Source organism: Poecile atricapillus, chromosome 14 (assembly GCF_030490865.1).
Source record: "Poecile atricapillus isolate bPoeAtr1 chromosome 14, bPoeAtr1.hap1, whole genome shotgun sequence".
In the NCBI taxonomy this organism is placed as follows: Eukaryota; Metazoa; Chordata; class Aves; order Passeriformes; family Paridae; genus Poecile; species Poecile atricapillus.
Window position 1 is genome coordinate 14,902,826 of NC_081262.1, and position 20,167 is coordinate 14,922,992.

General features: G+C 43.5%; 1 protein-coding gene across 5 annotated transcripts; it reads left to right on the forward strand.

The window, feature by feature from the left end:
• The first annotated feature begins 292 nt into the window (after positions 1-292).
• On the forward strand, positions 293-20,167 carry PRPSAP2 (phosphoribosyl pyrophosphate synthetase associated protein 2). Of its 5 annotated transcripts, XM_058849743.1 has the most exons (14): positions 293-520; positions 1,697-1,771; positions 4,407-4,595; positions 7,495-7,614; positions 8,039-8,189; positions 9,298-9,350; positions 9,482-9,548; positions 10,147-10,319; positions 11,246-11,361; positions 14,816-14,871; positions 17,184-17,332; positions 17,853-17,923; positions 18,852-18,998; positions 19,482-20,167. In XM_058849743.1, exons 5-14 carry the CDS (start codon positions 8,071-8,073, stop codon positions 19,638-19,640), a joined length of 1,110 nt encoding a protein of 369 aa, XP_058705726.1. In that variant the 5' UTR covers positions 293-520; positions 1,697-1,771; positions 4,407-4,595; positions 7,495-7,614; positions 8,039-8,070; the 3' UTR covers positions 19,641-20,167. The 5 variants fall into 5 exon arrangements, with proteins under 5 accessions (XP_058705726.1, XP_058705721.1, XP_058705723.1 ...); XM_058849738.1 differs by having other exon boundaries at positions 293-1,771; XM_058849740.1 differs by lacking the exon at positions 1,697-1,771 and having other exon boundaries at positions 293-788.

Consider the following 20,167-nt stretch of genomic DNA (forward strand, 5'->3'; position numbering starts at 1 on the left):
TTTCCACTTGCCATATGCTTATCTAGAAAAGCTTGAAGGAAAAAAAGGGGGAAATCCTTTCCAACAGGCAATCGGAGGAGGCTGAACGGCTGCTTTGGCAGCTGTGCCCCGCTCTGACGCAGCTTTGCTGTCAAGGCTCTTTCAGATGCCGTGGGATGAGTGGAACAGCCTGAACCTCCCAGTATTTGCAGTCATTGAGAAAGGTGCTGAACCCGCTGCCCTGCTGGTGTGAGGCCTCATTGGTCCTGCAGAGGGGCCGATCCGACAGCCCCGCTCCTACAAACATCGGGCTGGGATGGGCAGAGCCACCGGGGTGTTCAGGGTCCAGGCACTGAGGTGTGTGTGGTCCAGGCTGTGCTGAGAGAACAAGCAAGCTTTTAGCAAGCATTTAAGTCAGAGATCTCACCAGGAGTAGCTGTTTCTGCCTTGCTTTGGAGGAGAGACTGTTGCAGGTGACTCTAGCTGGGAGAAGCTGCAGAGATGTCAGGGAGGACACCAGCCAAGGAGGACGTGGCAAGCGGTAACAAAAGAGGAGAAAGCATTTTCTCCCTGGCACCTGGATGGCAGCAGGGAGATAAAAACTGGGATCAGAACAGTTACAAAGCAAGAGGAAGGAATGGGAGCTAAGACAGCCTTGAAAGTACCAGCAGCAGGCTAGTGAATGCAAATGAATGGGAGGGACACTGCAGCAGGTGAGGAAATCCTCATTAAGGAGAGCTTAATGAGAGAATAAAAGCCTCTGGGAAGCCTCACAGTCCTCACACCTCTTCTCTGGTGAGACTTCCCTGGTGAGTAAAATTTTTAAGTATCGTGCTCTTGAACTTGGGTAATTGACTTGTTTGATGAGGTCAAAGACAGTGCAGGGGTCTGAGAACAGAGCCTCTTCCAGAGCTCGCTGAAATCAGGCAGGAAATAATCCAGGGAGTTAGAGGAGAGGTTCTGGTAGAAAGCTTTTCTGTGAAGGAGATGCTGGTAATAGTGTCAGAAAGTGGGGTAGGCTGAAGAGACCTGGGTAAGGCTCAGCCTTTTTTTGGTGTAGCAGTTGGGTGAGGATCCCACTCCCAGCATGGGTATTAATCTGCTCTTGCTGATCCAGGGCTGCTCCTGCTGGGCACCAAACTGGGGAGGACACAGGGTGCTCTTTGCTGGTTGCCCTTTGCTGCTTCCCTGCACCTCTCCCAGCTCCTGATTATCGTAAGGGCCAAGGCTGGTACCAAATCTTTCTTTGCACCTTGCAGCTGTGCATGCAAAGCACAGGAGATGCTCTCGTACACTGAGTTCTGCTTTCATCTGCAAAGTTGCTCTCCAGTGACCAAGACAAACCCTTGCTGTGCTCACTGGATGCCTGCACAGGGCATGGTGCCTGTGTGCTCTCTGGAGAGGAGGTGCAGCTTAGTGAGGCAAATGGCAAATCATGCTGAGACCCAGCCGGTAGGACAAAGAGGAACAGAGCACTAATTAGTGTTTGTCACAGACTGTGTAGCTGTTCAAATTCCTAAAATGACACGATTTCACTGTGCAGTCCAACCAATTTTGCCTAAAAGCCATTCAAAGGGCAAACCACACCCGTAAACATCAGGTGATGGACGTGAACAGGATGTTCCACAGACTTTGCAGGACAGAGCTGCCCACGCACAGCAAAGCAGAGGGAATCTGTGAACCAAACAGGAGGCTCCACTGCCAGCTTTTGTTTCAGGGCAGTGTTTGTCCAAACCCTCACTCTGATATCCAGCTCAAGCCACCTCTCTGTGCAGGACCTGTCACACTGCAGGTATTCCACAAACCTTGTCTCCTTGTTGGGAGGCTGGGTGGAGATAACCCCGTGTCTGTGCTGGAGCTGATGCAGCAGATCTGTTAAACATTACAGACTGACCGGGAACTGGGAGCGCAGCTGGAAACAGGAAAAAAGCCCTGAACTCAGGGCTCCTTCAGTCAGAGCTTTGTGACTCAGGGGGAACAAGCCTGTGACAAATGAGTCTGTGCCTGTTTCCCACACACAGCCAAGCAGTAATATTTGATAAAGCAATGAGTGCTGTTTACTGCCACAGTCCTTCAAGAAGGGAAGATGTGTTCTCTGCGCCAGGACCCTTATTGCTTCCCAGATATGGGGAATTCTATTTCCAGATCACTCCCAAGACATGATAAAATTACATCTCCTTCCATCAATTCCAGAATGCATTCATAGTTGTTTTGAGTTCTGCCTCCCTAGCTGGGTAGCGTCCAAGGCAGAATGTTCTGGAAATTGGACACAGTTGTCACCCAGGCAATAAAGCTGAAGGTAGGGGAGCAGGGAGGTGATGGCTTTTGGTCTGTACTCAGTGTGGAGGTGTGCTGCAGAACCTCCCTGCAGGCTGTGTAGGGTAGAAGATGTTTTTGGGATGCCTTTATTTGTTGGGAGAGACCAAACCTACCCACAGAGCTCTGTCAGGATGAAATCAGAGCGTTTCTTTGGTGCACCATGTCTGATAGTTCTCGCTGTCGGCTGGTTTGGTAGGTGAGCTTTAATACCCACTTTTTTTTTTTTTTTTTTAAACAGAAACTACTCCAAACAAACAAAAGTCAACCTGGCTGAGCAGTGATGGATGGAGCTCAGGAGCCAGGGTGACAGCAGCATTTATCTTCTCTCAGGTGATGGATGCAGGCTGTCGTCCAGCCCAGTGCTGGATGAGCAGTGCCCTTCACCTTGGCTGGACTAGGTGTGGTGTGGGGGAGTTTTTTTTGCACATTTCTGCTTGCCAGGGTCGCATCTGGATTAAGAACAATAAACCTCTGTGAGCCAGTGTTCACACCCAGCAAATTTTCAGAATTCCTTAGATGGCTGCTAATTGAATCATTGTAAACGAAATAAAATCCATGTGCTCATCTTGGAGCAACTGTTTGTTGAACTCCTAGTGTTTGGATAGAGTATTGTCAAATTAACAAATCCCTTTCCCTTGGGAGCTGAGATTTAAACTGGTGTTCCTCTGATCAGGAAGACAGAGGTGGGAAAGGAATTAATCTTTTTTCTCTAAGAAAACAAAGGCAGTAGCCTTATAAAAAAGGGATCGGAAGACAGGATCATTTAGTTCCTGGTCCTGTGGTTTGCTTAAGCAACGTCAGGAATTTGGGGCAGCACAAATCAAACAGTCAGCAAATTCTGAGTGCCCTGGGGTATTGAAAAATGCTTCTGGGGAAGGCTGCTAATTGCATTATGGGTCAGTGCTTCACCATGTGTTGTTTCTGGTTGTTCTGTTAAACTGTTCTGTCACACCAGCCTGTAGCAGAATCCTGCAAGGGAGACTGATGCTAAGAGAAATCTCTGCTGCTCTGTGAAGAGACCAACAAAAAGTTCACCCTCCTTCCTTTTTGTCCTGAAAGCCTTGAAACAAAACAAAACAAAACCTGCTTGGGTCAATGATCCTGAACCAACTGTGTGGAAGCAACCAGCCTGGAAGCAGAAAAACATGGACTGGGGGTGGCAAGGGACGGGACTATTCCATTCCACCTCGGTGTAATTTGGAAGGGGATGTAGGAAAGGCAGAGGATCATTGTAGCACCTAAGAGGCTGATGGCCTCTCTGCTCACATATTTCTAACAGATGTCCTGGCTTTGTGAGTCTGCAAGTGGAGAGCTCAACATCTGCTCCACGGCTTCACGTTAAACGGCTTCTCCTTCCGCAGCTCTGATTCTGCTGAATAAAAAAAAAAATCAAAAAAGGAGATGAACAAGTCTTGGAATGCAAGAAGCAAATGTGAAATCTGGGGAAAACACTGGCCTGTGAATATTTAAAGTATAAAATGCAGCTTGTAGTGGCAGAAACATAGTTCCAAGCTATGAATTTAATATTGTGCCTTTGCAGGCATGCTTGGTGAGCTGGTCTGTGGCTTTTCCTCTTTTACGTTAAGGCCAACGTGGACAGAAATATCTGCTGGGATGATCAGCCTTGCTCCAGTGCACCCTTCAGTCCAGGAATAATCAAATTTAATTGCTTTGTATGAGAAAAGCTGCAGCAGAAATTACCTGATTTGTAGCTTTATGCTAAATGCTAAAATTCTGAACCATAAAATGCTGTTCAGTTTGGGCGTACTGAGAAGTGTAATTTAAAACAGGTTGTAGCTGTGCAGTCTGGGGAAAAAAACATGGTGTTTGGGTTTTGTATTTAAAGGAGGGACGTGTGTCTGTGTGGGATGACTATAACTTCCTCAAAGCAGTTTTGTCATGGGTGTCTTGGGATAAAGCTTTTTTTTTTCTTTTTAAACATGGTGACTGAAATAAGAGTCTCATTTCAGATGTCAAGAGAATCTTTGTGCAGTTCAACCAATGTACGTGGCAAGCAGAGTCTTGAGAGGGCTCTGGATAAATCGTGTGCGCTTTTGACAAGGAACTGAGAGGCCACTGATAGTTTCTGTTCTTAATTTACTTTGCAGAAATGCCTCTTTTTCTATAAACACTTTGCTGACGGCCAAGGCCAGATGGCAGCGCGGTGTCCGGCAGGGATGGAGATGCCCAGAGCAGCGCTGTTCCATCCCTCTCTGCTGGGAATGCAGATGTGAGCTCCAAAATAATGGCACTTTGTGGACATCACCGCTTTATTCCACATGGATTTTGCACCACGGGTAATTTTTGGTGTGGGGCCAGCTGAACTGTGGTGTTGGGGTTCCCCCATCATCCCAGTTGATGATTCAGATCTGTACTTCTCTTTTTCAGTAATGGACAACAAGGCTCAGGACGGGGCTAGAAAAAATGTATTTTATAAGGAATGGCTGAGCTGGGTTTGTTTACTCTGGAGGATACTCAAGGGCTCTTAATGAACTCCCAGAAAAGATGTTGTAGTGAGGAGGGGCTTGGTCTTGGAAATGGCCTTAAGATGAGACATGGGAGATTCAGATTAGACACCAGGAAAATTCTTTTATTGTCCGTGTGGTCAGGCATTGGAACAGGTACCCAGGGAGGTGGCAGAGTCACCATCCCTGGAGGTGTTGGAAGAAGCATCCACAGCTGGCGATGCGTTTTCGTGGTACTGCTGGGTTGACGGTCGGACTGGACGATCCTGACGGTCTCCTCCAACACTGCCGATTCTAAAATTCTAAGATTCTGTGACTCCAAGACGCCGTCCCGGCGCCCACGATCCCGGTGGGCGAAGGGCGAAGATGGCGGCGGCCGGGTCCCCTCAGCGCGGCGGGGGAAGGGGGGGGGGGGGGGGGCGTCGCCTCGGGCCCGCCCCGCCCGCCCGCGCTCCCTCCCTCACGCCCCGCCGCCATCTTGCCCGCGGAGCACCGGAGGGGCTGAGCTCCGCCGCCGCCTCTGCCTCTCCCCCTCCTTCCCCTCCGGCCGGGCCGCCTTCTCCCGGGGCCGGGGGGCCGGAGCCGGCAGGTAAGGCCTTCAGCGAGGGGCACTCCCGCCCGCTCAGCCCAGTTCAGCCGGCTGTGTGAGGGCAGGACATCCCCCTTCCCCGCATGGGGTTCCGACGCTTGAGGAATGGGCTACGTCGCCCTCCCCTCAGGGGATGGAGACCCTCTCGTGGGCGGCCCCTTTTCGGGGTTGCTCGGGCTCTCCGCAAGTCCCACAGGTGAGGGGCAGCGGCGTGGGGCTGCGGCGTGCCCGGGCCGCTCTCGGGGCGGAGGGATGGGATCCACGGGAACCTCGGGGCCTGTGTAACCCACCTGGAGCATCTGAAGGACTGGTAGGGAGGTGTGGGCTGGAAAGGTCTGTTAGCCCAGGGGGATCGGCGAGTGTGGAGGGACGGGAAAATTCCCTGTGGGGAGATTGATGAGGATGCAGATTCCCTCCATCCCATTCCTTAGTACCATGGTTATCCCATCCAGGTATTCCTGCCTCTGTTGCTTTCTGTGTGGACATGCTCAGTTCATGGAAGCATAAAGCCATGTGTGCCCAGTAATTCTTGTGCTCATCATGATGTGTCTGTGTAATTGTGTGCAGCCCAAAAGCAAAGGCAGGAGTTTGTCCTGCAGCCTGTTCTGTGCTGCTTGTGTTCAACCTTGGAAGGCTGGCCCACCTCAAAGCAGAAGGTTATGGTCCCATGTACCCCTGTGGAGTCGTGTCTTTGCACATTTAATAAAGTTTTGTGAGCTTGCTTTCATCCCAACACCTGTCTGAAGGTTGATATATCCATATTACTCTTGCAATGCAACTTCCCTGACCAAACACACCATAGCCCACTTGTAGCTGCTGAGCTACATCCACAAGAAAGTCCTTGACCTGTAGTTACATGAAGAGCTGTGTTCACTGTTGCTTGTAAATACATCAATTTATTGTGCTGTAAAGTGCACCCTCAGCAATAGCTGGGAGCCAACAACTCATCTTTTCAGATCTCTTAAGGCTCCTTATTTCCCTAATCTATGGAAACAAAGAACACACACAATTGGACAAAAATATGCCTTCTATGAATGCTTTTAGTAGCATGGAAAGTTGCCTCCGTGCTGTTCCCATCCAGGCACACAAGCAGGGTGCTCTCAGGTGCTGTTCTGAGACCTAAAAGCATTTCAGCTCTGTGCTTGCTCTGGTGGAGCTGAGATGGATCTTGAACACCACCATGAATATTTGATGGGTGATGGCCATTAGTTGACAGCTGGGAGTTGTAGGGAGTGAGTGAGCAGCAGAGCAGAGAAACACTAGCTAAGAAATGGGGTTTTATTTGGGTATTTAATTTGAGAGGGATGCAGGTCTTGCTTTGGGGATATGGAGGTACCTTCTATTTCTAGTGCAGTGAAACATTCAGACATTCTGGGGGTAGAAGTTCTTGCTGTTTGTGCTCTGTCTGTGCAGAGTTTGGAAGTTCTGATGACAGGCAGGTTTTCATTCACGGCAGTTGAGCAGAGCTCAGCCTTGGCACCAACAGATTTGTTGTTAGGAAGCTCCTGACTTGACTTTGGCTCTTCACAAGAGTGAATTGGGTTCCTCTGATGAAGTTAAATTGAGCCAGACTGTCTGGTTGTAAAGGAGGTGTGAAGGAGTTGCATTACAGACCTTGCCAGCTGTTCCTGTAAATACAAAACTCTTCTTTTTCTTTTAGTTGTTGTTTTGGAGTACTTAATAGTTGATACATCATCAGCTTTTTCTAACCAATTACATGTGACTATTAGATAATCCTGTTTCTCAGCAGGCAGATGTTTACCAGGAAAGAAGTTACTGATTTAGCTGTAACTTCTGTTTACTTTGGTTTAAATTATGCCACTCGTATTTCATATTTCCAGTCTCCTACGTAATGCTGAAATGGGTGGTGGAGGGTTGGACTATTTATGCAGCAGAAGTGAAGTGCAGCAGGATTTTGAGTTGAATGCTGCTTCGATCTGTGCTGGTCTATGGGATCATTTTTTTTCCTTTTATTTGACTAAAATTTAGAGTAGAAGTAACCATGAAAATATGATTTACAAAGAATAATAAAAATATGGAATTCCATCAAATCCTTGGTGAGATTAGTGGTTTGTGCCTATATTTGAAACAAAAAACAAATGATACTGATTCCCTCCTGATATTTTTCTCCTGTTTTCACAGGTGAAATATTGCTTTCAAAGAATGACAACAGCTGCCTCAGCAAGTGGATTTGCTGTGCAGGAGGTCATTATTTACAGCTGCCAGCTTTATTGAATTCTTCCTTATATTTCACCCTTATTTGTAAGTTTATAAGTTACTGCAAAGTAATGAAAAAAGACTCAGCTAGGGAAATAGACTCTTCTAGCCAGGGCCCAGGAGCTCTTTTTAGCTCAATTCTACCCCTGACTGTCTTTGTGATTTTGGAAAAATCAATGAACATTGCTCAGTTCTGGAAAATGAACTGGACAAGCTGATGGAAAAAAGTATCAGTGTTACTGGATGATACTGAGGAAAACAGTTAAAAAGGAAAAAAACCTTGGTGCTAGAGGGTTGTCTTGGGGAATCTTTGAAACACTGTAGGGAAGCTATTAAAGTGGGGTAACAGATTTTAAGGATGCTGGAATATCCAGGGTTCTGGGAGACTCACTTTCTAAACAGAGAAAATATGTGTCATGTTTTGTTTTGTTTTTTAACATGGATTTAAATGATCTTTGATCTCTTGCAGTCTTTTAGAAGTGGCAGAACAACTTAGGGTTGATGTTTTGTGTGCCATCTACTGAAATTGGGGCCATCATGAATATCACCAAGGGTGGGCTGGTGCTGTTCTCAGCTAATTCCAATCCCTCATGCATGGAGCTGTCCAGGAGGATTGCTGAGTAAGTAAAGCCTGCAGGGAATCCTTGGGGTTATTCTGGTGGGATTTGTTTTACTGGACACCTGATTTCCCTATTTAAAGAAAGTTACATGGGAAAACTGCCATGATTTGCAAGAATATGGAGTGTGCTCTATTGGAGAGTGTGTTTCAACAGCTCAATAACAGAGTAACTTGTGTTTGAATTATTCTGTGGCAGGTTGTGATTGGCTGCAGCATTTTATAGGAAACACGTGGGATAATTAACGTTTGCATGTTAAATCATCACAGCAGAAGTTTTTACTCCTTGTAGTGGGGTATTTTTAGGCAGGAAAGCTACATCCCTTCTGCTCTCTGTATATTTTGGATGGGAACATTTCTTAAGCTTAAATCCATGAATAGCTTCTGCAGAACTTTTAGGATTTAAGTACATTTTTACTGTGCTATTCAGGATGCATGATGGGAATATTAAGACAAGATGGATTTCTTCCAGAAGCTTATTTACCCAAATTTGGGTGTGATAGGAAGAGAACAGGGAGTACAAAGGAATTCAGGATACATGTGGAAAGAATCTGGGCCTGAGTACAGAGCATACTCTGGTCTCCTTTTTGTAGTGATGGGGTCTAGCTAATGCTGACAAGGAATAAATACAGCAGATATTATTCTTTCATTACCCATAAAATAGTGCTTGCTACTCTTTCCTCTTCACTCCACATTGACTTTTTTCTATAGAGAAGAATAATTTAAAAGCAGGTTTTTTAAGTATTGTGCACATGTATGTTGCCAGATGTGTGTATATATTTATATGTAGGGCAAGAAATACATTAAAAAATATAAAATGTTACATGATTTAGTATTCCAGCGTTTTTTTCTCCTGCTGCTTGTTCTGAGCTTGACTGGAAAATAAGCTTAGCATAGTCTGCAGTGCAGCTTTTGGAAATTTTAGGTGCTTTTTAAAGAAATGTTCACTGTAATTACTGTTTTTATGGTTTGGGATTTTGTTTCCTTGGTTTTCTCCCACAGAATGCAGCCTTTTCAGTAACTGTTGCATTACATGGAATTTAGATTTGATTTGCCCTTCTTCTCCCCTTCTTCTCCCCTTCTTGACTTCTACCTTTTTTCTGCTCCCACAGGCGCTTGGGAGTTGAGATGGGGAAGGTCCAGGTTTATCAAGAGCCAAACAGAGGTGAGCATTAAATTAACAAAATAGGAAATGTACCTGATTCAAATACTAATTTGAATGTAGTGGTTCCCCTTTTCTTAGACTCTAAAAAGAATTTTGCTCTTGCAACTATTCCATATTTCTCTTCTTGGCAGAAACGCGAGTGCAGATTCAGGAGTCTGTGAGAGGAAAGGATGTATTTATCATCCAAACGGTTTCAAAGTGAGTAACTGCTTAAAGACCCTTTGCTAGCATTTGATGTGGGCTGTCCATAGGAATGCTTCTGGTTTTCATTTTTAATCACCTTTTATGTTTGTGATGCAGTGTAATAAGCTTAGATTAACTGGATAGAGGCTTTTCTTTGTGGTGGGTTTTTGATAGTGGTTTTGTTGGGTTTTTATATGTACACAAAACCAGCTTTGGCATAAGGTAGCTTCTATGATTTTATTTTTTAGTGACTATATCAATAAAACCTTCTCCATGGTCTCTGCATTCCTTCCCTAAGTGTATTCTTTTGCTTTTGTCATTCTCTTTAAATTCTTCTCTGCTCAGCTCCCTGTCTCTAACACCATCACAAAGTTAAGATGTAGGAGGAACATTTCCTGGGCAATGTGTCCTGTGATTCAGAAATTCTTTAATTTTATGTGAAAAGGACTTTACAAATGTGAAGACTTTTTTTTTAATGGCAACAGAAATGCAGGTCTTCGTTGATGACCAGTTCTCTAATACTGTGCCCTCTCCATCTCTGCTGGCTTTAAATACTTTGGTGAATACAGGATTTTTATGCACCAGCTACAGAAACAGATGTTTCTCGTTGCAGGGATGTGAATACCACGATCATGGAGCTCCTGATCATGGTGTATGCGTGTAAAACCTCCTGTGCCAAAAGCATTATTGGAGTGGTTCCTTACTTCCCCTACAGCAAACAGTGCAAGATGAGGAAAAGGGGCTCCATTGTCTCCAAATTGCTGGCCTCCATGATGTGCAAAGCTGGTAAGAATGTGGCTGTCCTTAAATAATCAGAGTGAAGGGGGGCTCCTGCTGTCAGCTTCCAGGTTTAGAGAGATCTGCACACAAATTTGGGCTCTGTTTAAAAATAACTGCCAAGCTTTTAATGGGTTTAAAACCTATGTAAAAAGGAGAATGTAATTAGAAATGTTTCCAAATGATGAGTTCATAAAAAACCTAAATTTGATATGACCGTTTTACATTGAGTTGTACTGAGCTGGTAAAATGAGTCTGCTGGGTTGAGCTGCTTTGGGCTGTGGTATTCACCTCTCATAATACCATCCTGGGCCTTTCTTACAGTCTGGAACAGTTGTGCCTTGTCATTTCTGTCTTGTTTTTTACTTGTTGGATGAATGCACTTTGTCCTTTACATTTGAGACCATGTGGGAGAATGAGATTATTCATTTTCACAGCCTTCAACACATTTTCTACTTCTTTGCTTTCACTCCCATCCCTGGGAAAAAGCAGACAGTTATAACAAACTGTGTGATCTGGGTTGTTATTTTGAGAGAAGTGGTTTTTGATCAGGAGCTTGGCCCATTTTTCAGGAATTCAGAACTAATGAGTGTGCCAGGGTCTTGCTGTGTGACATCGGACAAATCAGTGCTTCCATTTTGTCCCCTGTCCAGTGGAGAAGGCTCTTGCCTGCCTCAGTGTGGCACTGCAGAGTCAGATATGTGCAGTGTTCTGAGGTTCTTTAAAAAAAATCACTGTAGAAGCCTTAAAACTCATTAATGCCAGTGTGCTTAAGAGGGACTAAAATTAATTTAGTATGTACTTTCACTTAGTGTTCTCATGCAGCTTAGAGATTTTCTGGACAGACTGCAGTGAAACTTAGAAAAATCAGGTGTCTGTTCTCTCTTACTTTCCTTGATGTGCTTTTCTGCATGTCTTATTATTTTGTTTTAAAGGACTAACTCATCTTATTACCATGGATCTACATCAGAAGGAAATTCAGGGTTTCTTCAATATTCCAGTTGATAACTTGAGAGCATCCCCATTTTTACTGCAGTACATCCAAGAAGAGGTGAGGAAGGCCTGTTATTACAGTTGATTTTTTTTTTTTTTTTTTTTTTTTGTCATGTCTCAGGGCATCTGAAACAAATCCCTCTGAAAAGATTAACTCTTCAAACTGAATTTTAAGGGGGGGAGGGTCATGTTGGGACAGCGAGTGGTGTTAGGAGCTGTTGGTTCTTCTCTTCCCTGGTTTAACTTTTGCTTTCCTGAAGAGCTGATGTTTTCTTACCCATGCAGCAATGCTGTTTTTTTCTTAGATATATTCCCCTAACACTAAAAAAAAAAAAGTATTTTCTTGCTCTTAATGTCCTCTTCCTTTCCTGTTTCCAGTTTCCTTGACATTTATAGGCTGGCCTGCTTATGTGGGTATAAATTTAAATCCCATAATAAAAAACACTTTGGAAGTTGTAAACTATGAGAGAGCCTATTGATTGTGCTCTGAAAGTCAGGCTGGTGGGTGGAAATCTCACCCACTGTTTGTTCAGACTGCGTGTCTTGACTTGAGGAGCTTAACTTGGGATATTCTGTGCCTCTGTTTCTCCATCTTATTTTTATAAGGGTTTTGAGAAGTGCTAATGGTAGATTCGCCTGTACAAAATGTGCAAATGATAATTGTAGGTATAAGATGCGTGTTAAGCCTCTGACTAATGATAGTTTGGAATAAAGCAAGTGCTTTCTTCCTGGTGAGAGAAAAGGTTTAGCTCACTCTTGCTTTTGAATCAAAGCTATTTCTTTTTATAGAGATAGGAATGCCTCAGTTTAAAAAACAAAACACACCCCACCTCACCCCCTTAAAGAAACTTAAACCAACATGATTTTGTTATGACAGTATTAAAATGTGTTTGGGATATCAGTTACCATTTGAATTCCTCATTATCATTTCATTTGGTAATAGAGACAAAGACTCTATTGGCAGAACAAAATTCCAGGCTCTGGCTTTGCCACAGTCATTCATCTTGTGTTCCAGGAGAGAAGTATTGCACATTGTAAGCACTTTCTAACTTAAAAAACCACAAAAGAACAAAAGTGGAAAACCAAATACACAGACACAAGGCAAGTTTTGCCTTGATGTGTTGCTTGAAAGTGTGGTTTATCATCAATTACACGATCATGGTCCAGATTCGGTCTTGAAGCACATTTTGATTCCGGAGCTTTTAATGGTTTACACAGGATTGTTGCAGCTTTGAGTCTGACACTACTGTGCAGTCCAACAAGTGACCATTTGTAGAGATCTGAAGTATGTGTAGAGAAGTTTTAAAAGATACTTTCAGTTCTTCATCCCTCTCTGCTCATCCATGAGGGGATTGTCTAAAACCAGAGTTAACTGAATGGATCTGACCATGGGATCTGTACTGGCAAATACCTTCACCAGCCAGATCATTTATCTGTGCTTCAAACTGATCCTTTGCCACTCAGGGGGAATTCAGAATTCATCTCAAGTTCCTGGTGGCCACAACTTGCTGGATATCCTGTGCTGGGAATGCCAGAGCTTTCAAAGCTGTGGAAATGATGGGATGTACCGTGCAGCATGAAATGGAGTCCAGTGTAGTAAGAATGAAAGTCACTTAAAAAACATTTCACTGAAAGTTAGGAGGATGAGGGCTTGTAGTTGTTCCCCATTGGAAATTTATGCCTAGGTGTGAAGAGAATCACTTGCTGTTCTGGAATGAAGACAGTCCAATCAGTGAAATCCCTGTGATACGAGAACAGTTTGATGTTTTCCTCTGTGTGCTTGGCAAATGTTGGATATTTCGTGGCTTCTTTCCTTTACGCAGGTGTTAATCCCAGAGTGACATAGCCCTTTGTTACATGGATTTGTTGACACCTCAGTGTCTTTGGGATGACACTTCTGGCTTTCTAACTTCATTTTTGAAAAGCCGAGAACAAATTTGGTAATTTGGCAGGGGAAAAATGAGGCAATGGTGTCTGAACGAGATCAAAGCCTTTATTATGTCAAGTGACAGGTCCTGCCTTGTCCATGTCTTCCGTCATGTTAATCTTTGTAGCCTCTTGTATAACTTTGTGTTTGTAAAGGACAGAACATGCTGAATTCCCAGTTTATAGGTGGAGTTACTAACAGTGTGGATTGTTAATGTTGCCTGACGTCCTCAGAAAATTTCTTGCTTTCTGTTGGTTGAGCCCTTGCCCAAATTTAGAACTCTTTTTTTTTTTTTCCCATCCCCATTCCAGGTAGAGCTTTTGGAAATAATCAGCCAGTGCAGTTTGTGTATTGTGGTTAAGATTGTGGAAGAAGTTACTTTGCCTGCGTTTGCAGAAACCCCAAGTATTTCTGTGCTCTAGAATGGGTATTTGACATCTGACAAGGTGGTGAGCTGCATGACAGGCTGTCATCCCCACAAATCTCTGAATTCCATCCCTAGCAGATCAAATTGCAGGTATTTGGTGATGAGTCTTCCATCCCTTAACACTGGGATTCTGAGGATTGGACCTGCTCTGTAGGACTTTGCTTGGCTCAGGACAGACAGGTTCTCTTTAAGCTGCTCTCTATAGAGATGGATCATCCCAGGGCAGCACAGTGAAGGAAAAGTCTCTGTTTGCAAGGAGTGGGGTAAGATGAGATACCAGGAGAAGTGCAGCTGTAGTTGCTGTTGGAAAGGAGAACTGGAAGTGTGAATGGTGGAATGCTTGGGAAGTTACAAGGCAGATAAATCTGATGTAGAGTCACTGTTAGCAGGGAAAACGGACATGAGGGTAAGAAACTTTTGAGAGCTGTGGAGTAAAATGCTGGTTAAATGGAGATCAGGAGCCTGGAGTGAAAAACCAGTATGAGAATGGGGCAGGGGCAGCAAACTCAGGAGCAGACTGTTGGGAAGCCTGACTGAAGCACCTCTCAGACATCAGAGGGAAACCCAGAGTTCCTGGCCTCATCCCTCTGGTGCTGTCAGCATTTGCAGCAGCATCTCCTCGTGCTGACCAGCGTGGGAGAGTTTGCAGCACTGTGAGACTGTGCCTCCAGGATCAGTGCAGTGACTGTGGAAGTTTTATGCCTTCTGATGGTCCATAGAAAGTCAGTATGAGGTGATGGAGAGGCATGAATTTTCTTGGGGTACTCTATATGACAATAGGAAGTTGTAAAATTCTGGGTTTTAGTGATTAAAGACAAATGGGGTTGAACAGGAAACTTTAATTTTGATGGTTTCCTGGTTTTTTTAACACTTGTGGGTGTAACCCTGATCTCCTAAAGCAGTTACTTCTCTGTTATCTGTACTATAAAATGGGCTTTATAAAAGGTACAGTTTGAAGTTAATATCTGAATTTTCTAAATACATGTTTTTACTGAGCTGTCAGTCCTGATCATGTACCATGGATTCTTGAGGTTGCTTTCTTAGGTAAAATGTTCGATGCTTAAAATTCTTCTGGAAAAATAAAGTTCTCTGATTCTTACTGAGTTTAAATCTGTCTAAAGATATGAAGTGGACATTGCTATCTGTTATTTACTACAGATACCAGACTACAGGAATGCTGTAATTGTGGCCAAATCTCCTGCGTCTGCAAAGAGGTGGGTAAGATCTGCTCTCTTGCCTTAGAGCAGGAAATCTCTGTCGGGATTTTGTTCTTAGGATCAAGTGAAGGACAAATACCCAATAATTAGATGATGCAGCCTTCACAGCCCTCCCAATTCTCCTCTGTCAGCTGTGTAGTTTTTACATCATTGCTGTAATCATAGTAAATCTGAGAGTGAAAAAAAATATACAAAAGGATGTGGTAAATCAGTGCAGTGCTTATGATTAAGAAGGTTTTTAATCATGTTATATTTATGTGCATTTACATTATAAAACTCCTGCTGTAAATGAGGAAAAGCAGCTGGGAGTATAATGCCATTAATCCAGATGACTTTCTTAACACTGGCATAATTAAGAACATGGCTGATCAGATCCTAAATACAGATGGTGAAATGGGGTTTGCTGTTTGAGATGATTGTGATTGTCAAGTCTTTGGTGGTTGAATGACTGTTGTTAATCCACGAAGCTTTTTAGTTGACCGTTCCTAAACTGTGGAATTACAGTGCTGTCAGCAGGTGCTGTAAGAGCTGGATGATGGTTTAAGAGATGCTATATTTGCTGTGGTGACAAACCAAGAGTTTGTTGAAAAGATATTTAGACTTCCATGCCAACAAATTGTGATACTCTGTATTTTCCTTATTTTCTGTAACAAATCACTTTTTGTCATCTTTTTCTCCAGCAGTACTTTTTGTGATTTCTTTTGTTTTGGCCAGGTAATTTTACATTTGTTTCTTTTCCATTTCTTTTCCATGGTGTCAGTATTGCCTCTTGGGTGGAGGCAAGTGTTTGTTGCAGCATTTTAATGCTCATCCAGTAATTGTCAATGCCAGCAAATAGACATGAGTTGCACATCATGCAGTGATTTATGGAGGAGAGGATCCCAGAACTCTATTGTTTAGCTTCTTCATATGTTCCTATGAGTATTTAAGGACAGTATTTGAAGAGTTACATTGTACTAGGAGAGGGATAATTGGATGTTTCAGCCTAATCCAGGCTGAAAACAATCTAGGAAAATACTTTTGATGAATGCCTGCTTGTGAAAAAGAACCCCTGTGTGGGGAAGTTCAGAATGCCTCTGTGGTTTCTGAGCTCACTGGAAAATTAGTAAATCATTTGGCTGTTACTTTGAACTTTATTCAGTTTAATACTGCATTTTAAGGTAATTAATATGGTTTTATTGATAGGATTATTCCTGCTAAGTCATAACTCTTAATGTTTGTAATAATAATTACCTGTAATTTAATACTTGCAAAAACATTATAACTGTATGATAACCACAGGGTGGAAGATTCTCCATTTTTAATTAACTGAGTATCACAATGGGCAAATTATTCTCTGGACTTTGGATTGTTTGGATAGTGAAATAAGGCTTAAGGACAGAGGAGGTGATTCAGGCACAGGTCTGAGGTGCTGATGTTAGGGCAGAGTGAATCACTCTGGATGTGCTGGCCTTGCTTGGACCAGAGGAGGCTTGGATGGGTGGCTTAGGCAGGATCACAAACCCTTGGGTGTGCAAGGTAAGGTGGGATGGATGTGCTAATTTGTATTTGCTGCTTCCAATATCTGGGATGCAAATTCCTATTTTCCTGACTCTCTGCTTTTCCTACTTCCCCAACTAGCCTTACACTTCTTTACAGAAATTTCTAATTTTAGTTGAAGAAATGCTGCAGTGTGAAGGAACTTCATGTCAGCTAATTAAAATCCAAGCTGTTCAACTCCAAGTGTGGTTTGTCAGGCAGAATGATCATCTAGATCCCCTTTTCCATAGGGTAGCTCAGGTTATGTGTCAGCAGGTCAGGGATATTGTCTTTATTTAGTACTAAATAAATAGGTGAACACTTGTTTTCTCTTTTGATATGAGTAATTTTTTTCCTATTAAATGTGGACAATTCAGACATCAAGGCTGTTCTTGGTTACTGTTAGATGTGTCCTGCTAAAGCCTGGGATCCCAAGGATGCTGAAGTGTTATTTTGTACATTGGGAAGTGTATAAGGCTGGGAAGTGTAATTTTATTTTGGCTGTTGGGCAAAGCAGAAGGGAGTAGTCAGCATTTTGTGACTTGCAGCATTTATCCCATTGCTTTAAGGCTCATATGGATATTCTAAAAGTTATTCTAACTTTAACAAACCTGATAAAAACAAGATACTGAGAGGCAACTGATTTCTTCTGTGAATTCACCTAAAATTTTAGGATCGTTTGACTTCCCTCTGAAACATCAGAAATAAAATGAATATAGGTTAGGATTGTACACAGGTGAATTATTTTAAATTTAACCTTTTCCTGGGTTCTTTTAACCCTTCCCCTGCAGGGCACAGTCGTTTGCCGAGCGCTTGCGGTTGGGAATTGCCGTGATCCACGGGGAAGCTCAGGATGCCGAGTCTGACATGGTGGATGGTCGGCACTCCCCTCCCACAGCCAAATACGTAGCTGCTATCCACCCCAGCCTGGAGATCCCCAGTAAGTAAGTGTGTGTGGGAAGGTGTTACCTGGTGTTTTTGTGGCTTTAGGGATTTGCTTTGGCAGGTATGGAGAATCTAAAAGGAGCGGTTCTTCACAGAGAAAAAAGAAAAAATACGTCTTTCATAGGGGGGAGAATATGATTCCTTCTTGCTTGAATGTGGATGTGACCTACAGCTGCACCTCCAAAACTGCAGGGCATAAACCCAGCGTGGCTGTCAATGGGTGACTGAACTGGTTGTGTCTGTGAGCCACTCTGTTTCTATGTTGAAATTAAGAATTAATTGAATTGGTAAAGAATTCAGGTATAAATTAATGCAGTTAATATTTTAATTAAGCTTAAAAAATTATTTATGTATTAGAATCCTGCTGGTTTTCTCAGTAATGCTGTTGAAATAGTTGCTGCTTCATGTCTCTAATAGTGATGACCCATCAGCCATTTCCATAGTTCAAATAAATTATATAAATTTCCTCTTTCTTTCTCTTTTTTACCCCTCTAAAAACATTTGCCGTTAATCAGTGCTGATTCCCAAGGAAAAACCACCCATCACAGTTGTTGGAGATGTAGGAGGAAGAATAGCTATCATTGTGGTAAGTGAGATGCCATCAATTCTCCTAAATCATATTAAACATGTTAAAGCTGCAGAAATCAAGTATCTGTTCCATATCAGCCACTAAAGTTTGTTGCTGGTGGACTTCTGGATAGGATGGGGCAGCACTGAGTACATTCACAAAGCTGGCTGGGAGCTCTGAAGGGATCCACTCTGAAAGCAGCACTGGGACCTTGTTTCCATGAGCAGAGCAGGTGAAATTCAGTTCAGTGCTTACCTGAAGGGGTTCAGCTGCTGCATGCACACCCCAGGAGGGGAGAGTCACCCTGTTCCTACTGGTGACTTTAGAAGTGCCAGTGAAGCTGAGGTGATGGACGTGGACTTGTTGGAACAAGTCTGGAGGAGGCCACCAGGATGATCAGAGGGATGGAGCAGCTCTGCTGTGAGGAAAGGCTGAAAGCTTTTTTTTTCTGGATTGTTCAGCCTGGAAAAGAGAAGGATCTGGGGTGACCGAAATGTGGTTTTCCAGTACCTGGAGAGGGCCTGCAAGAAAGATGGAGAGAGACTATGAGAGACTATGGAGAGTGACTGGACAAGGGGGAATGGCTTCAGACTTACAGGAAAGTAGGGTTAGATTGGATATAAGGAAGAGATTTTTCCCTATGAGGGCAGCTGTGGCTGCCCCATCCCTGGAAGCATTCAAGGCCAGGCTGTGTGGAGCTGTGAGCAAAGGTCTAATGGCAGGGCTTGGAATGAGATGATCTTTAAGGTCCCTTCCAACCCAGGCCATTCCATGATTCCTTGATGCACTCATGATTTCTCTAAAGCAGAGTGTAATTTCTGGGTTTGTCAAGAAAAAGAGCAATTAGTTTGGGGTTTGTTATACTTGGTAAAGCTGTGCTGCCAGTCAGATGTGCTCTGTTGGTTTGTCTGGTGTGGTGAACCCTCGGTGACTGGGATTTTGGCAGGATGACATCATAGATGACGTTGACAGCTTTCTGGCTGCTGCTGAGACCCTCAAGGAGAGAGGGGCCTACAAGATCTTTGTCATGGCCACCCACGGCCTGCTGTCCTCAGACGCTCCCCGGCTGATCGAGGAGTCTGCCATCGATGAGGTAAGTGTGGAATCTGAGCTCTGATCCAGTGATTTGGGGCTTTTCTAAGCAAGCAGTTCTCTCCTGATTTGATTATTGACACATAGGTCAATAACCAGGTTCCTGGTTCAGGCTTTCTTACTCTGGAATTGTGTGGCTGGAATGTTAGCATCCACATGTCTTTTAACTATAGCAGTGGGAAATGTGGGAAGATGCTGGACACCTTTCCCTGCAGTGGGTGGGATCTTTTTGTACCTCCTCTGGATCTGTGTGGCTGAATGAATGAAAGGAAGGAGGGACAGTGCCATTAGTATCCATGGATACATGAAACCTATGGCAACACATGGCTCTTCCAAGGATTGTGACCCTGGCAGTAATGTAAAATGTTGTTTTGTCAGCCAGAGTGGTTTTGTGGGATCTGTAAAACTCCATTTCACATTTCTGATGTGAAAGGTGGAAAACATAACAGAGCTACATTTTCCTGATCACCTTTTCTTCCTATAGGTGGTTGTTACAAACACAATTCCACACGAAATACAAAAACTTCAGTGCCCTAAAATCAAGACTGTGGATATCAGCATGATCCTGTCAGAAGCCATTCGCAGGATCCACAATGGGGAGTCCATGTCGTACCTTTTCAGGAATATAGGAGTGGATGATTAAAGCGTCTCCCTCTAAAGAAACACCCCGGGCCAAACTGGAAGCAAACAGAGAATGAGCTGTGAAGCATCGTGCTTACCTTAATATTTCCATTGAGCCACTTCTTGTTTTCTCTTGGTTTAAATATCAAGGTAGAACAGTTTTTAAGACCTGTTTGGTTGTTGGCTTTTTTTTCCCTTCGCAGGGTTTTTTTGGGGGGTTGGTGGGAATAAACATTTTACAAAAAACTGTTCTAGTTGCTTTTAGGTTAGTTGCACTATACAGGATGGAAAAATCCCACAAAACACTTGAGGCAAGAATTTGGCTTCTAAATTAAGCATTCCTTTTCCAAAGCTGCTTGCTACAAGTGCTTTAAATGATAACAAAATGAAGTGACTGTATAATATTTGCATTTTAAAAGCCAAAAAGGTCGTACTGTTGTATGCAGTTCAGTGATTTTGTAGGAGTGCTTTTATAGAAAAGCATATGGAATATGCACCTGTATTTATTTTCTGCAACAAAGAATAAAGACTTGTTTTGTGTGAGCTTTC

What these genes read in the sequence shown, in the direction of transcription:
- PRPSAP2 (XM_058849738.1), top strand. Translation starts at nt 8,071, where the DNA reads ATGTTTTGTGTGCCATCTACTGAAATTGGGGCCATCATGAATATCACC. An exon ending in ATCATCCAAACGGTTTCAAA is followed by an intron (nt 9,549 to 10,146) that starts GTGAGTAACTGC and finishes TTCTCGTTGCAG; the next exon opens with GGATGTGAATACCACGATCA. An exon ending in CCCCAGCCTGGAGATCCCCA is followed by an intron (nt 17,333 to 17,852) that starts GTAAGTAAGTGT and finishes GCCGTTAATCAG; the next exon opens with TGCTGATTCCCAAGGAAAAA.